General features: G+C 48.0%; 1 protein-coding gene across 2 annotated transcripts in view; it reads right to left on the reverse strand.

The window, feature by feature from the left end:
* GALNT14 (polypeptide N-acetylgalactosaminyltransferase 14) overlaps positions 1 to 22221 on the reverse strand; it is a 100915-nt gene that overhangs the window by 27116 nt on the left and 51578 nt on the right. For both annotated transcript variants that reach the window (XM_026794470.2, XM_005488462.4), the window contains exons 3-6: positions 16829 to 16927; positions 8642 to 8709; positions 6142 to 6207; positions 4153 to 4274 (exon numbers count right to left, since the gene is read on the reverse strand). In XM_026794470.2, coding sequence (XP_026650271.1) covers positions 4153 to 4274; positions 6142 to 6207; positions 8642 to 8709; positions 16829 to 16927 — 355 coding nt within the window. The remainder of the gene's footprint in view (positions 1 to 4152; positions 4275 to 6141; positions 6208 to 8641; positions 8710 to 16828; positions 16928 to 22221) is intronic.

The raw sequence follows: 22221 nt of genomic DNA on the forward strand, positions 1-22221 counted from the left end.
ATTCAGTTTTGCCTGGGACAAGAGTCCCTCACTGCCTCCTCGTCCTCAGACTGTGCCTGTACTTGGCAGCCAGCTGGGCTGGATGCAAAGCTCCTTCTGCCTTTTATAAATCCACCAAAATATTCCCCTTTCACCTCCCTTAAATACTTTTAACAGGATTTCAGAAGTCAAGTGAGAAACAGGCAATTGAAATGACAGAGGAAAAACACAGCCAAAAAGCTTAAATGTGGGTATTTTTTTAAATGCACCAACTATGGCAGTACAGTTAGTTTTGCCAAAGCTGTGAAAGGGTTAAAAAAGAAAGACCTGATTTATTCAAAATAGTTGGTGGTGATTTAATTAACATCTTGTTATGGGCAAAGAGATTATACAAACAGTTATGAACAAAAATATCTACAGGAGGAAGAGACTCTGACAGCTTTGACTGGTCTCTTATCTCCCTTTTTCTTTTCAAAAATCCCAAACTCCAATTATAGCTCAAACTTCAAGGTTTTACCCTCACCAGATCAAATTGTTTTTCACAGCTATACAAAGCAAAGCATCTGAGCACACTCGGGCTTGCTCTCTCACTGGGGAAAGACTTTGTTTTAGAAATTAGTCCTGACAAAGAAGCATTCAAATGCAGTGGGAAGAAGCAACCAAAGGCCATGAGCTGGGAGCTGGACTAGAGCTGATTTTCCAATTGAGCATGACAAATACTTGGTATTTCCCTAACAGGGTCAAGCCAGGGGTCCCACCATCACTTTCTGTGAGTCAAACATCTCACTGAAAAGGGCAAAGTCTGCTGCACCTCTGTGCTGCACAGGGAAACACAAGCCACATCCAGGCAGGGTGAGCCTTTCAAACCCTCCAACCCTTTCCTGGCTGCTGCACAGTGTCCCCCAGCCTGTCACAGCTCAGCACAGCCAACATCCTTTAATTGCCTGAGGCCAGGGGAAAGGTTTTAAGCAAAGCATCAGCTTTGTGTGCTGAGCAGTGCAGGGAAAAGATTGCATCCACTCATTTAAAACCTGTCCCTCAAGCATCTTACTGGGGAGCATTTCTAGCTGGCTGACACCCACCCCCGGTTTCAATTCCACTCTGCTCACTGCACTCCACTTCTTGTAAGAAAATCCCCTCCACATCTGGGCTGAGAGCACTACTGCGAGGTGCTAACCTTGAGCAGGGCTGTCCTCTCCCTGCCATGTCCTGGGAACATATATATATTTGCTCAGCTTTCATGAAGGTCTCTCTGACCCTCACAAGAAAAGCACGGCATGCTCAAGAGCACAGTGCTGTTGCTATGATTTATTTTGGGCTGAGCACCAGATCTTATTATAGGCAGCTTCATCTTTCTGGGTTTTTTTTTTTTGCTACCCACCCATACCAGGGCATGTTAATATTAACAACAGCCAAACCTTCAATTTTCTCTCACAAACCTGAGCATTAATTTCTGCAATGCTGTTCTCAAACACACTGATGTATGGATCTAAACCAACAGGAAAAAACTCTGAAAATGCCCCTGAAGAGAACAGATATATTTCAGCCTTGGAGAAGGGCAGAGTGGCTTTCAGCCTCTACATCCTGACCTTGTAATGGACAACAAAAAGGGCCACAGTTGCTGCTCTGGCCCCACAGCAGGATTAAGCAAAGATTAGGCAGGCTGCCCTTCACGGATCTCCTTTTTCCCAGGAAAGCACCAGACTGGGGGTATTTGAGCTGGGAGTGGGGGGGGTCACCATTCATTGGTCCATCCCATTTGCAAACCCAGTTGTGGGATGAGCTTGTTGAGTTATACTGTAAAAATACCTTGGGATGGATAATTACATTTTTAGAAAAGTTACTTGGTTGAAATGCACCATTAATGACTTTAGAGATATTTGTTCCGTAAGTAAAACTAGGAGCCCAGGCTCACACTCCCAGCATGCTGGTGTGAGACATTGACCATCACTGCTGCTCCCTGAGACAGGCACAGGGCTGGGATCCCCCAGCCACCCTCTCTTTCCCCCACTCTCCATCACTTGCTCTTCCTGCTGGTTCCCAAATCCATGTGCTGGCTGTGTGCTGCCCATGGCCGCCAATGGGGGGAAACCATCATCAGCTGCTGGGAAAGCTCGAGGTGGAGCCTGATACGGGCTCATGGTGGCACACCGGCACTTCCCACCACGAAAAGGGGCAGGAATGGCTGCTCTGGCTGAGAAAATAAGAGAAGCCAAGAGCGGGGTGACTGGGCTGTGGTGACAAAAGTGATGGGTGCGCCTTGAGGCACTCACCGCTCGTTTGCTTGGAACTTAAAGCACATCAGCTCAGAACAGGCTGTTCCTGGGAGCAAGAGTGAGAAATGCTCCTCCCAGGCAGCTGATCCTCATGGAGCAGTTGGCCAGGGAGCCCTCTCTACAGCACAGCCTGAAGGTGGCAGCAGTAACATTTCATACACTTCACTGATCAATACCTTAACCCTGCTGGCAGGGATGGGTACGGTGGGCCTGGAAGGAGATTAGGAACTCTGCCCCTCTCCTGCAGCTTCTGTGAGCAGTTAAAAAGCAGGCATGCAGGACCCCTCTGGCTTTGCAGGTTCCTTAACACCCTTTGTAGTACATCTCCCCTGCTGCCTGAGGCTGCAAGATGCTGGGCAAGGTCAGGGCAGCATGAGCAGCACTGCAAGCTCACAGACTGCCTTACTTCCAGCTGGGGAAAGATTCAATCCAGAGGAGTTTACAGAGGTGATGTGTGTGTTTGATGCTGCGTTCAGACCACAAGGCACTGGAATTCCTATGGTGATGCTGCACATGGCATTCACATTCACCCATCCTGTGGATGCTGGACATGGGGCACTGTCCTGGAGCTGTGTGGGAAAGTAGATCTGCCAACTCCCTTCCTGCTGCCTTCACTGCCCTTCTCCTGACAAAACACATCAAAAGCTCTGGATACTCCTGACTGAAGTACAAGCAGGGTTTTGGCACAAAGCAAAGAATGCCTGCCTTTAAAAAGCCCAGAAGAACAAGTGATGCTGTAAAGCTTGATAGTAAATCCCAGCCTGGACAGGCGAGCCATGAAGCTCCAGTGGGATGTCACAGCATGTGCTCTCATAACTCTACCAGAGCCATGATCAATGATATGAACAGCCCATTTCCATCACATTTCCATCTATCTGCAGCTCTGTGCCCAGCCTGCAAACAGAGGTTGGGACCTCTCCAGTGCTGGCTGTGCTATGAGTGCCAGCAGCACTGACTGCCCTCACCCACGTGGAGGGACCTGCCCTGGTGCTGTGCCCCCCTGCCCCTGTCCCATTGCTGACACACAGAGGGGATGCACAGCCCAGCCATCACAGCTGCCACATCTGCAGGTGTGAAAAGCAGGATGCCTTAGGTGAGGGGCACTGTCAACACCAGCCAGGCACATTTTTCCATGACCTACCACCCAGCTGCCCTTATATCAATGCAACTCAGGAGCTATAAAATTGCTGAGTAATTAACAGTGGCGATCAGGAGCCAGAGGTGCAGCAAGGGCGAAGGGAAAGGATGAGGATGGTGCATCCACACCCTGGCTGATGGTGGATCAATCCCTGCACTCTGCTGCCAGCAGGTCAGGGCACAGGGCTCCCCTGACTCGAGTGACAAGGCGCCAGCAGCCTCTGTGTGCACGTCTGGCAGGAGAGACACAGCCAGAGAAAGGGGAATGTCATTGTCTGCTCCGAAATCAGCAGAATTTAAATCCTATTAAATCAATTTATTAGCGCTTAATTTGCATGAAATTAAATTCGGCCCCTATTCAAGGAGCCGTCACTCCCTTAAATCATCATCACTGAGCATTTTACATGAGCCTAATTAAAATCTCTGCTGGAGCACTGCCCACATATTCCCCTACCACCACTCAACCTGTGCCTGCCCATTAGAGTCCCACTGCCCCAGAGACACCTTGTCCCACCCATGTGCTCCTCCAGCCAGACACACACACTCCACCTGCCTGCTGGGTGGAGCAAGACTAGAAAAGGCCACTTTGTACCCCAAAAAGGCCATTTTGTACCCCAAAAAGGCCATTTTGTACCCCTTATTTGGATGCTTGCACGCAGCTGGTTATGGCTGGATGGTCATGCCCACTGGGAGGAGGAAGAGGAGGGGGACAAGGGGATGCATCCCCTGAGGGTGACTCTGGTGTCTCAAGAGCACTCACCTCCTTGATCCTCTGCAGCAGGGGGAGCAGCCAATCCTTATTCACCTCGCAGTGACTGTCCAGGAAGGTCAGGACACCTGCTTTGGCCACGTCTGCCCCTCGGATTCGGGATCGGATCAGACCTGTTCGGGGACACACCGTGCCAGCTGCTCCCCACATGGCTGGGTAACATCCCCAGCCTCCCCAACTCGTGCTTCTCCTGGGTTTTAACCTGCCTAAATCCCACCCAGATAAAGCATAGCCCAGGTTCATTGTCTCCTTTCTGGTGCTGCAAGGTATGCCAAGCATTTCCTAAGATCCCCAAAGAAATAAATGGCGCCACCAAGGTTGCTGATTTATGGCATTTATGCCAATATGTAGTTTGCGCAATTAATTCTGCTGTCATCTTCTGGGACAAAACATGACTCAAAATGCTTTCATGTCCCTCTGCAGGCAACAAATCTAACACAGATGTGAGGCAGTGGGGAATGGGACAGAGGAGTTGGGGGTGCGAACACCTCAGAATTGAGCTTTTCCCAGACTACTAATTTTTCCTGCTGCAACCCCTTCTGTTTCCCAGTGATCCCCAGATCTCTCTCCCACCCTGAGGGCACTGCTCAATGGGAACACATTTTCCACCAAGGAAAGAGGGTTGGCTTTTCAAGGTGCCTGACTTATCAGGGTCATGACAGTGAATTTGGAATCATTTGGAGATGGGAATGGATTGCTGCACGCATCAAACAAAAGGAGAAACAGGTGACTCAAGGGGAGCAGAACTTCTTTAAGAAGGAGAAATAGTGGCAATACAAGGGGACACAGGCAGATAAAGAGACAGGATTTCAGGGAACAGCCACACATCAGGTTCATGCAGGAGGTCACTGACTTTCATACTAAAATTGCTTAGGGGAAAGGGCTTAAGCAACAGCCTCTGAGCAGGAGAGGGAACACATGAACAAAGCCTGGAGCACCCAGAATTTGCCAAGGTCTCCTGCTGCAATGCAGACTTGTATCTCCCTGTATCTTTCTCTGTGACTCCTAAGATCTTGTGTGTAGATATGTTCTTCTTCACCCACCCCTGCCCTTCCCAAACCCTGGCAGCCCCTGGGGGACACAGTTTAAGTGATGAACTCAGCAATGCAAGGTTGAGCTCCCACACTGTGGCTGATTTATAGAGCACCAATAACTGCAGGTCCCTCAGGAGCTGGAGATGAGCACACACATACCCCCATAAGGCAGGGGAGAAAGGTGAGGTGGTGGTGCAGGTCTGTGGAGATCTCCCTTAATCTCCTGCCAAAGCAAGAATGTCTCTTACACCCACGGGGCCTGATGCCACCCTGTCACCAGGCCTGCAGAGCTGAAACCCTCTGCAGAAAGAATCCACAGAGAAAAGGAACCTTTTCCACTCCTCAGTCTCCTCAACCCAACACTGACCTGGATGCACACCTTGGATTTGCAGCACCAAAAAATATCTTTGTTTTCAGTTATCCTAATACTGCAAACCCGGATTTGAAAGACACATTCAGGCTATGGGGAATGGGGAGATGTCTCCAAACGTTACCAGCATTAGTCGAGTAGGACATGCATTCATCCTCCATATAGCCCTTCTTAATCTCTCAAATATAATTAATTATTACCAAAAAAATCCCACAGAAACAGCAGGAGCAGATCTTCTCTTTTTCATTAGAGCTAACATCTTTACAAATAAGACCCGGGGCTTTGTTTTGCCTGTTCTAATTTTCAGGCTAATAAGCTACAGCTGAGCCTCACTGGAAATCTTAATAGCCCCATCTTTTTCAGCGAGAGAGGGGAGATCCATTTCAAATCCCAGCTCTTTATCACATTTTCCTTAATCAGGGTCTCCCTTATTCCCAGGAGCCACTGAGCTCCTTGCTGACCATTGCATGGAGGGGGTTCCCCATGGCCCCATGAGCGTCCCACCTCCCAAAATCTGTGTTTCCCACCTCCCAAAATCTGTGTTTCCCATGTGGGCTGAGGACAGGCAGCTCTTACCTTCCCGCCGGCCGTTCCGCAGGCACTTCACCTTGGGCAGCTGGCCCAGCAAGCGGCAGTCATCAGCTGGGGACACACAAAGGGAGGACAAGTCACCCCCACAGTGCCTCTGGCAGCAGAAATGGGCACTCCCAGGAGACACTGGCAGCAGGGAGAGGACCCTGTCCTGTTCTGGTTGATGGTTTGTTAGGTCAATGGCGCTGCTGGGTCACGACAGCCTCGCCCCTCAGCTTGTGAAGCATAAATTTGGCCTGGCAGAGCAGCAGTTTTCACAGAACTAGTGTAAATTCAGCAGATTTACACTGAGAGCAGCTGAATTATGCTCTAAAATCAGCACAGAAAAGTTGTGGTTCGGGTCAGAATCTAAATTTCTGCACATTAATGCAAATGACTATTTTTGGTAGCTGCAAAGCAACGCGCAAGCTGTTGATGCGTGTCTGCCTGGCGGGGCAGGAGCTTCCTGTGGTGGCCTGGAGCCTTCAGCAAGGAGATGCTCAAAGAGAGCCCTGTGGGGCAGCTGGGGGCTCCTCACGCCCTGGGCAAGAGCTCCATGGGGCAGAAAGGCCTGACAGCCACCTACACCCGAGTTAGGGAGCTCCTGCAACCTTACAGGCAGCTCCAGGATCTGTCCTCACCCAGATTTCTGCAAAGTGGAGGATGTCAGGTGTAACCATCCTTCATGGGTTGTGGAGGTCATAGCGTGGGTGTGTAGAGGTGGAAGGGGCTGTAATGGGTACACCTGACCTCTCACTCCTCTGCCTCTTCTTCCTCAGCACTACAAACACAGAGGTGAGTGCCCCATCCCCTCTGCCCCAACCCCTGAACCCACACACCCACCCTGACCACCTTCACCCCCTTCAGAAATCTCTGTCAGCAAGAGATCACTGTACCCACACCCAGGACAGAGCTGGAACAGGGCAGCAGAAGTGGCAGGGCTTGGCTATGGACCCACAGTGAAAATCTGCTGGGGATAGTGGGAACTCACGTGCTGGAGAACTGCATCCCAGTGAATAACAGGTCAGCAGGCAGAGGGAGGTGAGAAATGAGACACAACTGGGCACCAGATAAAAGCACTAATTGCTTGGGGTGGGTTGCAGGGAAAAAACTGACCATGTGTGTGTAGTGCATTATGCAAATGCGTGTATTTTATGTAAATGCATGCAGAGCAGATGCCAGCAGGCTCAGACTATCACAGCAAAGATGTCAGATAGCTGAGAAGTGCTGAGTAGCTGAGGGGCTGCCCTAAGTTACACAGGAAACCCCTCTGGTGCCCTGGGATGAGTTAGAACCCAGCCCTGCTGAGACAGGGGAGCTATGCTCCTACAAAGCTGCCTCCTCCCAGGAAGGCAAGTGCTTTGCCTAATTTAGCCAATTACCTGCCATTTACTTCCTCCACCCTCCAAAAATCCTGCTCTGCTGTTCTGCAGGGCATCTCCAGTCCCTGCACCTGCTCCTGTTCCCCTTCACAGTCATTCTGCCAGATCCCAGGCTTGCCCAGCCTGCCTGCCCCCTGTGCTGGAGCTGCTCCAGGGCTCACCACAGTCACAGCAGCTCTTTCCCCTAGCTTCAGCAGCTTCCCAGGGAGGTGCCAGTGCCAAGAAGTGGGTCTTGTGTGAAATCTGTCCCTAATGCTCTCCGAGGCAGCGCCTATTTATAACATCCAAGAGCAAAGCCCAGATCCATTTCTTAAAAGAAACCTATCTGGCTTTGTTTTCACATTTCCAAGTAAACAGCTTTATTTTGCAGCTCCTTGAAACATAAGTGCCACAGACCACTCAGCCAGTTTATCATCCTTTTTATGCCTGAGACTGTTTTTTGAGCACTTAGATCTTCAGCTCTCCCATCGAACTAGGCAAGGTCTTTAGCAGGGGTGGTTCCCTGGGAGCCCCTGGGGCTTCAGCTCTCTTCTGCTGGAGACCAGAGCTATTGATTTCCCTTGAGTCACACTATTAACTGGGAGGGAACAGCAGGAGGATGTGGGCTGTTTGTGTGGTGCACAATGCTATTCATGGTGCACCTCAGAAATGGGAAAACCCATGCAGGGAGTCCTCTTTCCAGGAGTGAACAAGAAGGTGAAAAAAAATAAAAATCAAGAATTGCTGACAACCTACATAAATGTATACAGAATGTACACATGGGGTCAAGAGGATCAGACTGTCCTTGTCCTGTGGAATTCCAGTGGTGCCAGCCCAGAACTGCTCCTGGCTGCAGCTGTGGTGGGATACAGCCGTGTAAGGATTGGATTCACGTCTGCTGGGCATAAAAACGATTTGCCAAGAGCTTTTCTTGCATTATTTTCATGAGAAGAGGTTGGATCATCCGGAATTTGAATTCTACACGTGGTGATGCAAAGCCAGCACAGCGGGGTTTGCTCTTCACAGCTACAGAGCTTTAAATTTCCTTCCACTCCAGCAAACTAACTCTCCCCTGTCTCAGGGCTAATCCCAGTCTCTCCCAGGCTTTTGGGCCCTTCGCTTTCAACAGGGAAAGGGTCACTTACGGTCATCACTGAAGTCATCCACGAGTATGATTTCATGGACGAGGTGCACCGGGGTGCGGTTCAGCACGCTGAGGGATGAAGAGAGAAAATCCATGACAGTGCTTGACCAACTTAACAAGCCAGCAAATGGAGTGGAAAAGCCAAGGAACTGACCCCCTCCCAAAGCACGGAAGACCAGGCTTGGATTTCCACAAAGGATATACTAGATAAGAACTCAGAAACCACCCCCCAGTCATCTACAGTGCCTGGCTATCGCCCTGTAGCCTGATCTAGGAGCTAAGTGCTCTCTATTCCTAGAAAATAGCTGAGATTCACCCTTCTCACCTTTGTGAGCAAAAGCAGAGCCCCACATGAAGCCAGGAAAACCTGGCTTTTTTTTTTTTTTTCCCTAAATTGGACCAAGATTCCTAACTGGACTTACAGCAAAGCTGCCATCACCTCTCCACCTCCTCTGGGGCTAATGATATGGTGTCCAGCCACAGCAGGGCCAACACAGAGAAAATTACCCAGCTCAAACCCATCTTTACACAGCTCACAGCTGTGGCAGGACAACTCCTGTTTTTATCCATGGGCTGATTGTGCTGCAGAGGCTGCTGAGAGGATAAGAACAGGGTTGGAGCCCACCCAGCTAATGAAAGAGAGGCAGGAGGATGTGGTTCACAGCTCCCTCCGTGTAGACAAACACTGAAACGTGGCTCAAAGCTAAAATCTTCCCTTAATTAAACCACCAAAGGTTATTATTGTTATTATTAAAAAATCTACACCTGTTCTTTCCCTTTCTCTCATGGTGCAGAGGTCATGGATTGGTTGCACTGGCTCCAGCAATTTAATCTCAAATAAACAGCAGTGCAGCAGACACCCGGACACATAGGGCGTGGAGTTGCAGTTGCTATTACACATGCTTAAAATCCTGCCCCAGCAAAGGGTCAAGACTGTCTGCTTGAAGCAGAAGCCCCAGAGCATCCCAAAAGCCTCCTAAGCACTTGAGTTGGGCTTTGATAATGCCAGTCAGATGGTACAGGCTTTCACAGCATTTAAACTTCTTTGCCTTCATCCTGAGCACGGTTCCTCTTTCCACAAAGCATTTAAAATCCCCCCAAATTTCAGATCTTCAGACCTCCCACTGGCACAGGAGGGCAGTCACCCAACCACCTAACAATCCTGCAGCCCCTGATCCCCTGCCAGATCCTTATTAATGGGTTCTCTCATTCTCTCAAGCTCCCAAAACTCTTGCAAAAAAAAAAACAAACAAACAAACAAAACAAAACAAAAAAAGCCCAAAGCACCTGAAAGTCTGGAAAAACCACATCCCTGGCCCAGACCACAGCAAAGGGAGCTACTTATGAGAAGCCCTGGGCAACTTGGGAGCCACACAACCAGCTGGCAAAAAATGCAGCCCACCCCACCCAGGGGGTTCCCTTTTGCCAGGTGCCTTCTGCCTGCAGAAAGAAACAGTTGAACCAGTTTTTTCTTTTTGGAAGGCATACAGGACACCCCAAGGCAGATGCATGACACAGAATCACAGAATCAGAGAATGGTTTGAGTTGGAAGGGACCATCCAGTTCTAATCCCAGTGCCACAGGGAAGGGACAACTTCCACTAGAGTGCTCAATGCCCCATCCCACCTGGTCTTGAACACTTCAAGTAAATGGGCATGTACAACTTCTCTGAGAAACTCACAGGAAAGAATTTCTTCCATATATAAGCAATACTTACTCCATGGTGGTTTGTTTGGGTTTTTTTTCTCCCTGGAGAGAAATCCTCTGAAAAAAGGAGGTTTCCTCTCAGACCAGAGTAGGTAAGTCTAGCACCTCCCTTGTGGAGCACCTCAAAAACCACTTCTAAGAATTACCTTCCCTGGAAAGACAATCCCAGAATCTTGGCAAAAAAACCCCATTATTTCCCCCCAGTTCAGATGCCTTGCATGCTAAGGTTTGAAGGCAGAGAAGACCACTGTCCCCTGAGCAACAGCCTGGAGCTGCTGTGGCCACCCCAACACTTTGGCTTGTGCCAAGCAGAGTTAAACAACACCTCTCCAACACCCACAGCCTGAATGGAGTACTGGGAAAAAGTGGCTCAGCGCCCCTCCTCCCACTGGGGCACACAGAACAATTTAGATGTGCTGTTTCTACCTGTCAAGTGTTTTTTAATTATTGTTATTAATAGGCTTGTTATTTTTTAGAAATCCCCGTACGCCAGAGCTGAGTTCAGCAAATTACCGTAGCCGAGCATCAGTGGAGAGAGACAGGAGAGCAATATCATGCTCAGTGGAATATTTAACAAGTGTTGATTGCCTGAAAACCTAACTCTGTGCAACCTGCAGGAAAGAAGCAGGCTTGTAAAAAAAAAGCCAGCAAAATAAATAAATAACCCACCGAGAGCGGGAGGCAGCAAGAAACTTGGAACATTCAAGGCCTGCCTTTGCCTGGTCTCCCCTCCAGATCTGGCTGCCAGAAATGCAGTGCAGGGCTAAACTCTGTGGGAAGGTGGCTGCAAAGGGGCTGATTCTGCTGCTTTTGCTGGTACCAGCCATTAGAACTCAACCAAAGCATTGGGCTGTGCAGGCTCAGGCTGGGCTCTAAGCAGTACTCAGTGCCTTAAAGATGATCTCCTGCCAGAGAACAGCTATGGAAGAAAATGGACCACATCCATTCCAATGGACCACTGCCATTCCAATGGACCACTTCCAAAGCCCTGGGCTGGGGAGAGGTGCAGCCCAGTCCCAGCTCAGTGCAGGTTCCCACTGTCCCCAGATTTGCCAACTCTGTGCTTGGGCATGCCACCCCATAACTCAGGGAAGATGACCCCCGAGTGCCAACAGTGGCCATCTGTGGCACTGACCAGAGCAAGGGGGAACAGGCCAGCAGGCTGACCCATGAGGGAAGGCCATCTCCGAGGTCTCCTCCATGAACTGTCACCCTTCCGTGGGGTTAGTGACAGACACCATCACTGTGGGTGGCACACACCCCCTCACCTGTACCACCACAGCCCTCTCCCAGCAAATCCCTTGTGAGACTCACTCACCACACAACACTGGAATTTTCCCAAATTCCAGTGAACAACTCACCCTGGGGAGGGCAGTCCAGAGGCTCTATGGTCCCTGCTGTTTCAGCACACTTTCAGCTCATTATTGCCCCTGCAAGTCAGAGCACTGACCCCAGCCAGCCCCCAAACTGCTGCTAAGCCAGGGGCCACTTGATGCAGGCACAGAGAGATGCCCAGCAAAGCCAAATTCCTGTCTCCAGTGCATTTTCTGCCTGGTGCTCTATTGCTCTATTAACCACATAATACCGTGAACACACAACATAAGCACCTCTCCTGCAGCACTCCCCAGGGAGGATGGGAAAAAGAGGCATCAAATCCTCCACGTTTTCAGCATTACAGTTTTTGGGTTGGTTTTTTGGTTTTTTTTGGTTTTTTTTTTTTTTTCAGCTAGACCATAAAAGCACTTTAAAAATTCAAAGCTGGCTTTTCTATTACTTGTGCCTCTGCTCAGCTTTGATTTTTTTTTTTTTTAATACCTTCCTTTCTTTATGTCTGGGCATGGCTTTTTTTTTCCCTTTTATATGGGAAAAATCAGAAGACAATATTACAGTGCTTTGAAGTCCCTCTGTTATTATAGATTTTCTTTCCCTGAAATCAAACATAGGTAGATATATACTGCAGGGATGGATATATTTGAACAAATCAAAACAGTTTTTAAGTTCTGCTGTGCCAAAGATCACAACATTTTCTCCCTTAAATTGCCAAAAGACCTGTTACCATCAAAATGAAAGCTCATGCCCCCAGTCCAGAAAGCATTTACTCACCCTAATAAGAACAGGTTTGCTGCTGAATTATCTTTTGACAATGCTGAAACTTTCTTTGTTCCGATTTATTTACCTTATGCACACATAGCCATGGAGAATTTCACCTTAAATTTTCATCCTCCTCAAGAATTTGCTGGGATCCTTTTCCACCTACCCAAAGGTAAGCACTGGATCCAACAATTTCATCTCTAAATGAATACCAGTGCAAAAGTCACCCAACACCATGTAAGACATGGAAAATGTTTGCAGGCAGGAATTTCGACCTTCTGACCAAGTCAGGGTGGTTTTGGCCATCACCCACTTGCTATAAGGAGGTGACTGTGGACACCCATCCTTGAGAACTCATGAACCTGTTAATTCTCTCCATGGCAACATATTAGGACTTGTTGGGAGAGGAAAAAAACACCTTTGGGAGGATAATGAAGTATGAAAAGGGCCAAGGGTCACAATTATCGAAATCAGACTGAGTATGGAGAGAAAATACCCACCAAAATGAACTGCTTCAACAACCCCAAATGGCTAATTATGTAGGAAGAAAGACATCACACCAAGAATAACCATAATGAGCTTTGATTACACTGCAGCTTTTGCATTTTATTCTTTCAAATACCCACCAAGCTCTTTGAAATTCAAGAGTTCTCTTATGTTAACATCAAAAGGTAAGAGCGCACGGAGGGCTGTGTACTCAGTCACCGCGAGAGATGATTAGCAAATTAAGAGAGGAAAAAAAAGTCCAGGGTTTAAGCAAAAAGCAGAAAAGAAAAGAAGAAATGAAAAAATAGTCAGCACAAAGTGCTAATTATACAGTTTCTGTGCAACACCTGGCTTGTTTTTGCTTCTTTAATCAGGCTCGTTTCAGTTATGGCACAGACTCCATATGGTGCCTAAGCAAGGAGGCTTTGCCACCTCCCTGTCTCAGATGTGTCTGGATGCAGACAAGGCAGTGGCACGAGGGGTGGGTGAGAGGTGTTGGCTGCCCAGGACACCACTTCTTTCACCTATGAGCACTGGAAGATGAAAGGCATGATATTCACTCTGCTAATTAATGATCTAAATATTTGATGTGGTATTCACAACGCTTGCATCAGGACTCCTGCCAAAGAATGTGTTTTGGTTTGTCAGCAAGAGGTAAATAATTTAAGTTTTCTTATTCCTGCCCTGAGCTCCCCAACTGCAAGTTTAAAGAATAAATAAATAAAAACCACTCAGCAGAGTAAACAAGACCGTCTCACCATCTGCCCAGCAGGTCATCCACATGACAGGATTAGGATTCCCTTGCTAAATCCAGGCTAGTATAGGATGGAAAGACAGGAAAGAAGAAATTGTTGTTTTGGAGGGGTTTTACTTTTTATTTTAAATGCCTCCGTATTGCTTATTTTCACCCTTGCTCCTGCCTTCCCACCTTGTGTTTACTCACATGGTCCCATGTCATGCACTGTTGGAGACTCTCACCAGTTTTAGGGACTGAAAGACACAAAACTGAACCACAGCGGGAAAAGGAACTTGTTAAAAAGTCAGTGGTTGAAACAACCCAATGAGACTTTCTGCACAGTAAAAAAAAACCTTAAAAAACTCTCCAGAGCTACTTTGCTATTGACCATCTCCTCCTTTCTGTCCTCTTCTCCTGTTTTCTCTTTCCCCTTCTCATGACACCCATCCCCTACTCCCTGGACAGCTGCATATATTCACAAGATCAGTTGCATATGCATTTATAAATGCTGACCTCACCATTTCCAGAGATGTGGGCCTTCAATAAATTTACTTTTTCCTTTTTCTTTTTTCCCCCTTGCTTTACTTCCAGCTGGCAAATGGTCAGAGAAAAGATCATGAAACTTTTAAATGAATTCATTATTCAACACAATCCACCAGCTTCCCTCAATAACTCCGACAACGCAAAATGTCCATAAATGAACTGTCCCAAGTGTTCTCAACGTGACCTGAGTAAGGGGTGCCAGGGAGACCACGTGTTGCTAGTTCCTACCAAGAGCCTGAAGCACCCTGAGCCTGCAGCACAGCTCAGCCTCAACTGAAGCTCTCAAGCATCCAGGAAAACGGCAGGAATAGCAAAATCCCACTGCTCAGCAGGTACGTGGTCACTTCTGCAAGAGGCATTCCCCCAAGCAGCACTTCCCTCTGCCACTCCTCTGTGCTTACACAGCAGGGACAGTGCCCCATCACCCATGGCTTTGGAGAATCCAAGAAATGTCCCTTTGTCCTATCTCTTGCTCCTGGACAGGGTGATTAACACTGAGAATCTCAATTAACATGAGAACACTGATTCTTCAATGAGGCTGGAAAATCCAACATACTGGAACTCAGGAAACCAGGTCTGCAACTCAGAATCTTCCACCAGCTATGGAAAAATCACCTCTCTGTTCCTCAGCCTGTCCATCTGTCACCTGGGTTATGCCACTGCAAACATGGACCAGGGAGAATATGTGCCAAATTTACCCAACACAATGCTAAAAGCAGTTGGCCACAAACTGCCCCAAAAGGCACAAAAGCACTGTCAGGAGGACAGAGTTTGTTTTGAATGGCCAAGGAAAATGATCCATGTTGTTACAGCCACTGTGGGATGGAGTCATCTGGAAGATCTAATTAAACCAAGTATTTGGCGAGCAAGAGGGAAAAAGCCCCAAGCAGTCAGAAGGCACAGCAAATTAACCCACAGAGGCTAAAGAGGCAGATGAACCTACAAGAAAGAGGGCTCAGAAGGGTCCCCAGAGCTGGGGAAAACCTCCCCACAGATTAAACATGAGCACTGGAATTGCCAGGGCCCATAAGAGAGAAGGAGCAGTGCAAAGGGGAAAAGCTGTGGTGAAAATCACACACGACCAGGTAAGGAAGGCAGTAAAGCCAATTAATCAAGTCAAGCAAACTGGAAAAAAGAGGAACAAGAAAGAAAGTCTATGGTGGAAATAAGAAACTTCAAAGGACAATCACCTCAAGGAAAAAGCAAAAATTCAATGTACTTGTACTTCTAACCTTGCCATCGCTGCAATGAACAGTTCTCTAATGAAGCCAGATATGGGGGATCCGGGCCTAAGAGCTGTACCATGGGTCTAACATTTCTCATGTGACAACATCACTCCTGGCAGGACAGTCAGGTGCTGAGTAATGGGGAGAAATGAGGTTAAAATCCATCCCTGCACTTCACATGTTATATTTCAGGAGCTAGAGGACTGCACTTGCCTCCTCTGTTACAAACGCAGCTGGTTCTGGAGAATGGCAAACTTATGCAAGGCATTGTAAAGATGAAAGGGAAGGTCCAGGACTGAGGAGGTGGTGCACAGCACCAAGCATCAGTGTCACCAACACAGCACCAAGCATCAGTGCCACCCAAAATTCACACAAGCCAGAGAGAGAAAGCAGTGACAGATTACTGAGTGTGAAGCAGGGAGACAGGATTGGGCATGAAACCATAAAGCAGAGCAGGAATTCAATTTCAGGACTGTCAAACTCACTTGTGGCCCTGGATACGCTCACCTGAAGAAGGATGCTGAGAGAAAAGCTCAGCAAAGACATGACAGTGAGCAGGGCACAGCTGAAGCCTCCCCCTAACCAGCAATCCCAGTCTAACCAGCACCAGCAATGGCAAGGGGTCCCTGGGGATGCCAGGGCTTAAATTTAAAAGCCTTTAAAAGACTTGCAGCAGGGCACATGAGATGTGCACCACTGGCACAGAGCACAGCACACCCAGGCTACAGAGCAACCCACCAGCCCAGAGCTGGACACACCTTCCCACAAGAGAACCTGCAGATTCAAGGCACACCTTGGGATTAAACACAGATTTCAAAAAGCCTGCAGTGAAAATGAAGCCTTCAGTCTATCCACGACAGCAAAACACAGCCAAGAACAAACTGACAGATGAAGGGATGGCCTCATGCCCAGAGTGCTGCACCGTGTGGCTGCAGGAGGACAGAAACCATCCCTGAAAATCTGGTCTGCATGTATGCCATTAGGGCTTCTCAATTAGCAAGCCTTTCTGGCACTGGAGAAGCTCAGAGAGCAGCACTAGAGCAGATATCCACAGAATGATAGCTGTCCCTAGAGAGCTGGGCCAAAACACAGCTGAGCACTCCTACCCAGCTGGATAAAAAAGCTCTTAGCCCAGACTCTGTCTAATCTGCTGATGAGCCTCAAGAGTTTCCCATGCTAGCCCTGCAAAGGAGCCCAGCTCCTCACTTTCCTGAGCATCCCACTGTAAAACCTACTTCTCAGAGAGCAACTTCCAGACCAATTTCTCCCAGTCTCCATTTGAGACCACAGCTGCCAGGTCTGCTCCTGTTGCTGTGGTGAGGGCAAACAGATTCTGCCTTTATTTGTGATGACCACTGACCCACTGACCCTCTTTTCAGAGGCTCCCAGGAGCTCTTACCTGCGGATTGTCCTCAGCAGGGTGGACCTGGCCTCGTTGTGGAAGGTGATGACCACGCTGGTGGGCGGCAGGTCCTGGCTGTAGTGCAAGGTCGTACACCTGGGGAGGGAGAAGGCAGAAAAGGCTGAATTCAGGTGCTGGAATTCAAAGCCAGAGCTCACTTCACCAAGACAGGCAGCACAGTCCAACAGTAAATGGTCTCCAGCCATTATTACAAAGAAATAAAGAAGACTTTTTTTGTGTGAATAATTTATAGAGGAATCCAGGAACTGCCAAGTAAGCCACTGAGGATTAAAGCAGCAAAGAACAGTCATTAATGGGAAGGGATGAGAAGGGAGGCACACAGCTGGTAGCCCTTTCCTCTAACCAGTGCTTCCCAGCTACCCACCAGCGCTTCTCTCATCCCCTGGCTCATGGCACCATGAGAGGTAAGGGCATCCCTGCAGCTCCATCTCCCATCCACCTCACTCTCGGCCTCCTGAGGGAGCAATTCCCACCTGCCAGCTGCAAGGTAAGCCAAGCCCTGTTTCTAAATTGATTGTTTCCTTACTAATTCCGCCTTAATTACATAACCAGACTACAGGGAAGATTGGGATTGCAAACTTTCCAAGCCAGCCTTCAGGAGGTGAAAACCCACAGCTGCAGCCACAGTCCCTGCTGCCTCCTTCCCAGGAGGAAATGTCACAGACTCTGTAATTACTTTGACCTTTAGCTGATTAAATTTGTGGCTTTTATAGACCCACACCAATATATTCCCAGCTCAGAAAATCCAGATACCCCCTTACATCCATGCTGCCCTTTCCAGGGCCCTATCAGTCCCTTAAGATGGCACAGCAGTAGTTCTCCATCACAGCCATCCTGTCCCTTGCCATCCTCATGCCACTTGTCTGCTCCTGTGTCACTGCCCAGGTGCTACCACTACCATCCTCAAACTCAGCAGAAAAGAGCACTGAGCAACCACTCTTCCAACAAACCATCAGCTCACTCCCCCAAAAATTCTGGACCACAGAACCTGCAAGGTGAAGTAAAAACAGATGGAAAAATTAAATTGGATATGGAGAGGAGAAAACACGTAAGAGCAGCCAGATATTGCTGGTTTACGCTATTCAGAACAGCATGTTGCACCTCTCAAATGCCAAAATGCTCTATTTTAAACAAGGTTTTCCATATTTTAATTTTGAAACTGTATTTCTGATTATTTACAAAGTGAACAAGAGTGCACAACAGGAGAAACAATTCCAAAGATAAGGAAAAAATGGTATCTTGGGTGGGACAAAATATTTGCAAGCTCACGCTAAATTAGTTGCTGCTTTCTCTCATTGTTTCACTCAAAACCCTTTCCAAATCCTGCTTGAACTTGACCAAAAGCAGGTTTCTCATTACTCCCCTGCTCTTTCAGCACAGTCATCCACACCAGGAATTCACCTTGGAGCCAATTCTAATTCTGGGTCCATCCCCAAAGGACGCCGAGGCCGCGCAGCTATTCCATACGCAGGAGAAAGTTCAGCAGCGCTGCCCCGTGCGACAGCACCCTCATCCATCAACGCTGCATCTCAGGCATGCTGGAAACAGAGCCTTTCTGAATTATGGAACAGCACTGGGTCGTGCCCTGAGCTGCTCCTCAGGGTCACTGCAGCATCACTGGCACCACCCAGTGTCCCGCTCCAGCCCAGCCATCCCAAGCTGCTGCTGCTGCTGCTGGGTTTTGCCATGCCCAGGCTCAGCTCCCGTTTGCTCTGCGGAGCTGCAGGGACAGACGATGGCAGCTGCTCTGCCTGTGCTATTTATACTCTGCTCCCAGATGCGTGTCCTTCCACCCACTTCCAGCAGGGCTCTGTGGAGCCAACAAGGGAAGCTATTTCTGGCAGAGAACGAGCGGGAGTGGAAAATACAAAGTCATCAATACTTTACTTATGCTGTTACAACAGCCCAGGAGCTGGTAAAGAAAGCAGGAGCTGGGAGTGTCTGTGCCTCCCACGGGTGGGAGTGCTGGGGCTGCTGCAGGCTAGCTCAGGCTCCTCCTGAGCAACAACCTGGTCCTAAAATTCCAGATGTTGACACACCAGACCGGCCCAACCAGGCAGTGTGCATGTGGGAGAAGCTGGAATGTCACACAGGGGCACCTCCAGAGCTGCAAGTCACCTCTGGCTCGTGTCTAGTGAGGCTTGTCACATCCCGAGGACAGCAATGATGCTGCTGTGGAGCTCCAGCCTCGCTTCGCCTCTGTGACTGTTGTTATTCATATTGCTGTATTTCATATTTCTCAAGTCCCATACTATTGCAATTATATTCTTAAAGTTCATACCTTCTTGGCTGGTTTTCTAACAGGCAGCTCTTCATAGCTTCTCAGGGGCTCCTCCTGGGCTCTCAGCCCACCCTGTTTTATTCCAGTTACCTTCACAAGGTACAGCTGCTGCCCAACTAAGGCCTTCGCAGCTGTAGCTCGTTTGGAGTAACTAGGACCCACTTATCCAACACCTAGATCATACAGGGACTCTCTCCATATGTGACCAGCACCACACCACAGCTGGGACTTGCCTCTCCAAAACCTCTCCAAAACCAGAAGCTGCCTGCAAAGGGTGAGGCAGAGCTGCTGGATCTTCCTCCCAGGGCTCCTCCTCCTGGGTGCTCTGTCACAGACATCTTTTCATTAAAAATCTTTCTATAAGGTTTTTTCTTCCTGAGAAGCTGAGAGGCCTCAGGAACAAAATGTAAACAATGGTTATCTGCTGCTATTGGATGCAACAGGTGCATCTGTGATTGGCCCATCTTAGATGTTTGTAATTAATGGCCAATCACAGCCCAGTTAGCTTAGACTCTCTGTCTGAAACACAAACCTTTATTATTCATTCCTTTCTATTCTTAGCTTAGCTGGCCTTCTGAGATGAAACTTTTCCTTCTATTCTTTTTAGTATAGTTTTATTGTAATATATATCATAAAATAATAAATCAAGCCTTCTGAACATAGAGTCAACATTCTTGTCTCTTCCCTCACCTGAAAACCCCTGTAAACACCGTCACAGTGCTTTCTGGTTCTGACTCTCTCCTTGCCCAGGATGTTACCCCGGGTTCTTTAAGGAGCCCTCCCAAAGTTTCCTCCACTTGGTCCCTTTTTTCCCCACCCCTTCCTCCCCCAATGTAACTGCAACTAAACATCCTGGGTCCCCAGAAGGCAGATTTCAGTTTAAGTTGTTGACTACAAGTGTCTTTTTTTGGCACTTACTTGGGTAATAAAAACCACAGCTTGGAAAAGCATTAAATCCAGCATGTCCAGAATTATTTTGTGTGACAATTACATCTGGGGTAATTTCAATTTAATACCTCACTGCAAGTGAAAATTGCAGCATGCAGCCCTAAAATTGCTGTAATAATGAAAATAAACCTGCTAAAAGCTGCCTGTGCTACCTCAGGCTGTCACTGGATAAACGTTTTGTGCTGCTGATGGTATTTCATAGGTCACCCAATTGCCAACAAAAAAAACAAAACAAAACCAAAACCAACACCCACAACATTTTCAGGAAACCAATGAAAGTTTGAGGGGTTTTTTTAGATTGTTAAAAAAAAAAAAAGGAAGGACAAAAGAAAAGCAGTAACTGCACTGCCTGCATTTGCAGTGTGTTGAAACTCACTGGCTAAAGCCATTTAAAGTTTGATGCTTTGAAACCTTGCAGCAGGACTGGAGAGCAAGTGCAAGCAGGAAAGCTGCCAGGCAGCTCTGCAGGTTCCCAGCATCTGGGTGGGGTGAAAGAAGACAGAAGTTATGCTGGCCTGCCCTAAAAACCCCAGGGAGAGCATCCAGATGGAGAAAAATTCTTAGTTCCTCATGCAAGAAGTCAAACTTAATTTGATGGGAAGAGTCACTTTTTGATTGAAGTTTTTTTTTCCATTAAAAATGGAAATAATTTCACAATCAGGTAGTTCTGAAAGGGGTAGTCTGGCTACAAACACCTTAGGAATCACTTGGAAAATCCCAGCCTGGACTGGTTGCCTGTTATACTTCCTTTAGGTTGGACAGGGCAGCACATTTGCCTCCACATTCCCAATGTGCTGTTAACTGCTCAAGAATAAATAATGCAATGCCTGTTTGTGGGGACATGGAGCAGACAGCCAGAGCCCTGCACTCACTGCAGGAATTGCAAAGCTCTCCTGAAAAGTCCCAAACTCCGGAAACTCCAGCATTGCTCCCAAAATCCCTTTCTCAAGATACTTTCTTGATCTTCAGCCCTTGTGCTGCTGGTGAGCAGAGGGGTATCACAAGCTGGGGGCCTCCACACAGCGCTGCCCCTGCATCCTTAGAGATCCTCCTGGCAGGGCAGCACACACCAGTTCCCAGAAAATCTGAACCCATCTTACATTTAAAAATGGCAAACCTCACTCTCAGTGCCCCTCACCAAACCAGAGCCCACCCTGCCAACAGAGCTGCACAGCACAATGGTAAAGATTAACAGTGTGAACAAGATAAGACCTGATGCTATTTAGTTTTAACTTTCATATCTAAAAAGGTTCTGTTCTGCCTTGGTATGTGACTCTGAACTTCATATAAAGTGTTAGCAAGCTCTCTTCACAGTTTAGTTAGACCAAAAAATGCTTTTCAGCCTGAGAACCAAGGACATCATTGCAGCTTTAGGCTCAAGAAGTACAAACAACAGCAAACTGAGGAGTGCAGTCTGGGAGGATGGGACTTCACAACCTGAAGCTGCAACTGGACAACTGACCCAAATATGTAAATGGGCCAAAACTTTAAAAAGTGTGAAAATGTGTGACTGGTCATCCATCCTGTATCCATCTTGGGTAGATAAACAGCCAGGCTCTTGTACTGGCCAAGGTGTATCCTTTGAAGGCCTTTTAACAAATACCTACTTTATTCCTTTAACTCTGTCTAGCCTCTGTTCCAGATCAGCCTCTTTAGGCATCAGACCCTGTTCCACAGCCACTTCTGGTGCCCCAAGGCTCATCCAACATCACATGTCCACAGTGCAGGGCTGTGTCTCTCAAAACCCACCTCTTACATTCACCCTCTCCTGTATCTCATTAAATTCCCTCAATAAATGATCATCCTTATCCCCGGGATTCCCCCTGCCAGGCTTCTGCTCATTCCTCTGCTCTACTTCAACAGCCATCACTTGCCAACAGCTCTGCTCTGAATTTTTAACGTTTTCCACAAAGTCCAAACTCTCCCTCAACTCAGCTCACCACTTCCAAAGCACTCTCTGCATATTTATGTCAAACAGCAGCTGCACCAGGCAGAGCTACACCATCCTTCACCTCCCTGCTGGCTCCTCTCTTCTCCTTGGAAACACATGGGAGAACACAGTCTTGTCACCACGCATCCAAAATAAGGGTATTTGGGTTTGTGTGCACTCTGCTGCCACAGGGCTGTCACATCAGCCCAG

This window comes from Zonotrichia albicollis, chromosome 3, assembly GCF_047830755.1.
Source record: "Zonotrichia albicollis isolate bZonAlb1 chromosome 3, bZonAlb1.hap1, whole genome shotgun sequence".
Classification (NCBI taxonomy): Eukaryota; Metazoa; Chordata; class Aves; order Passeriformes; family Passerellidae; genus Zonotrichia; species Zonotrichia albicollis.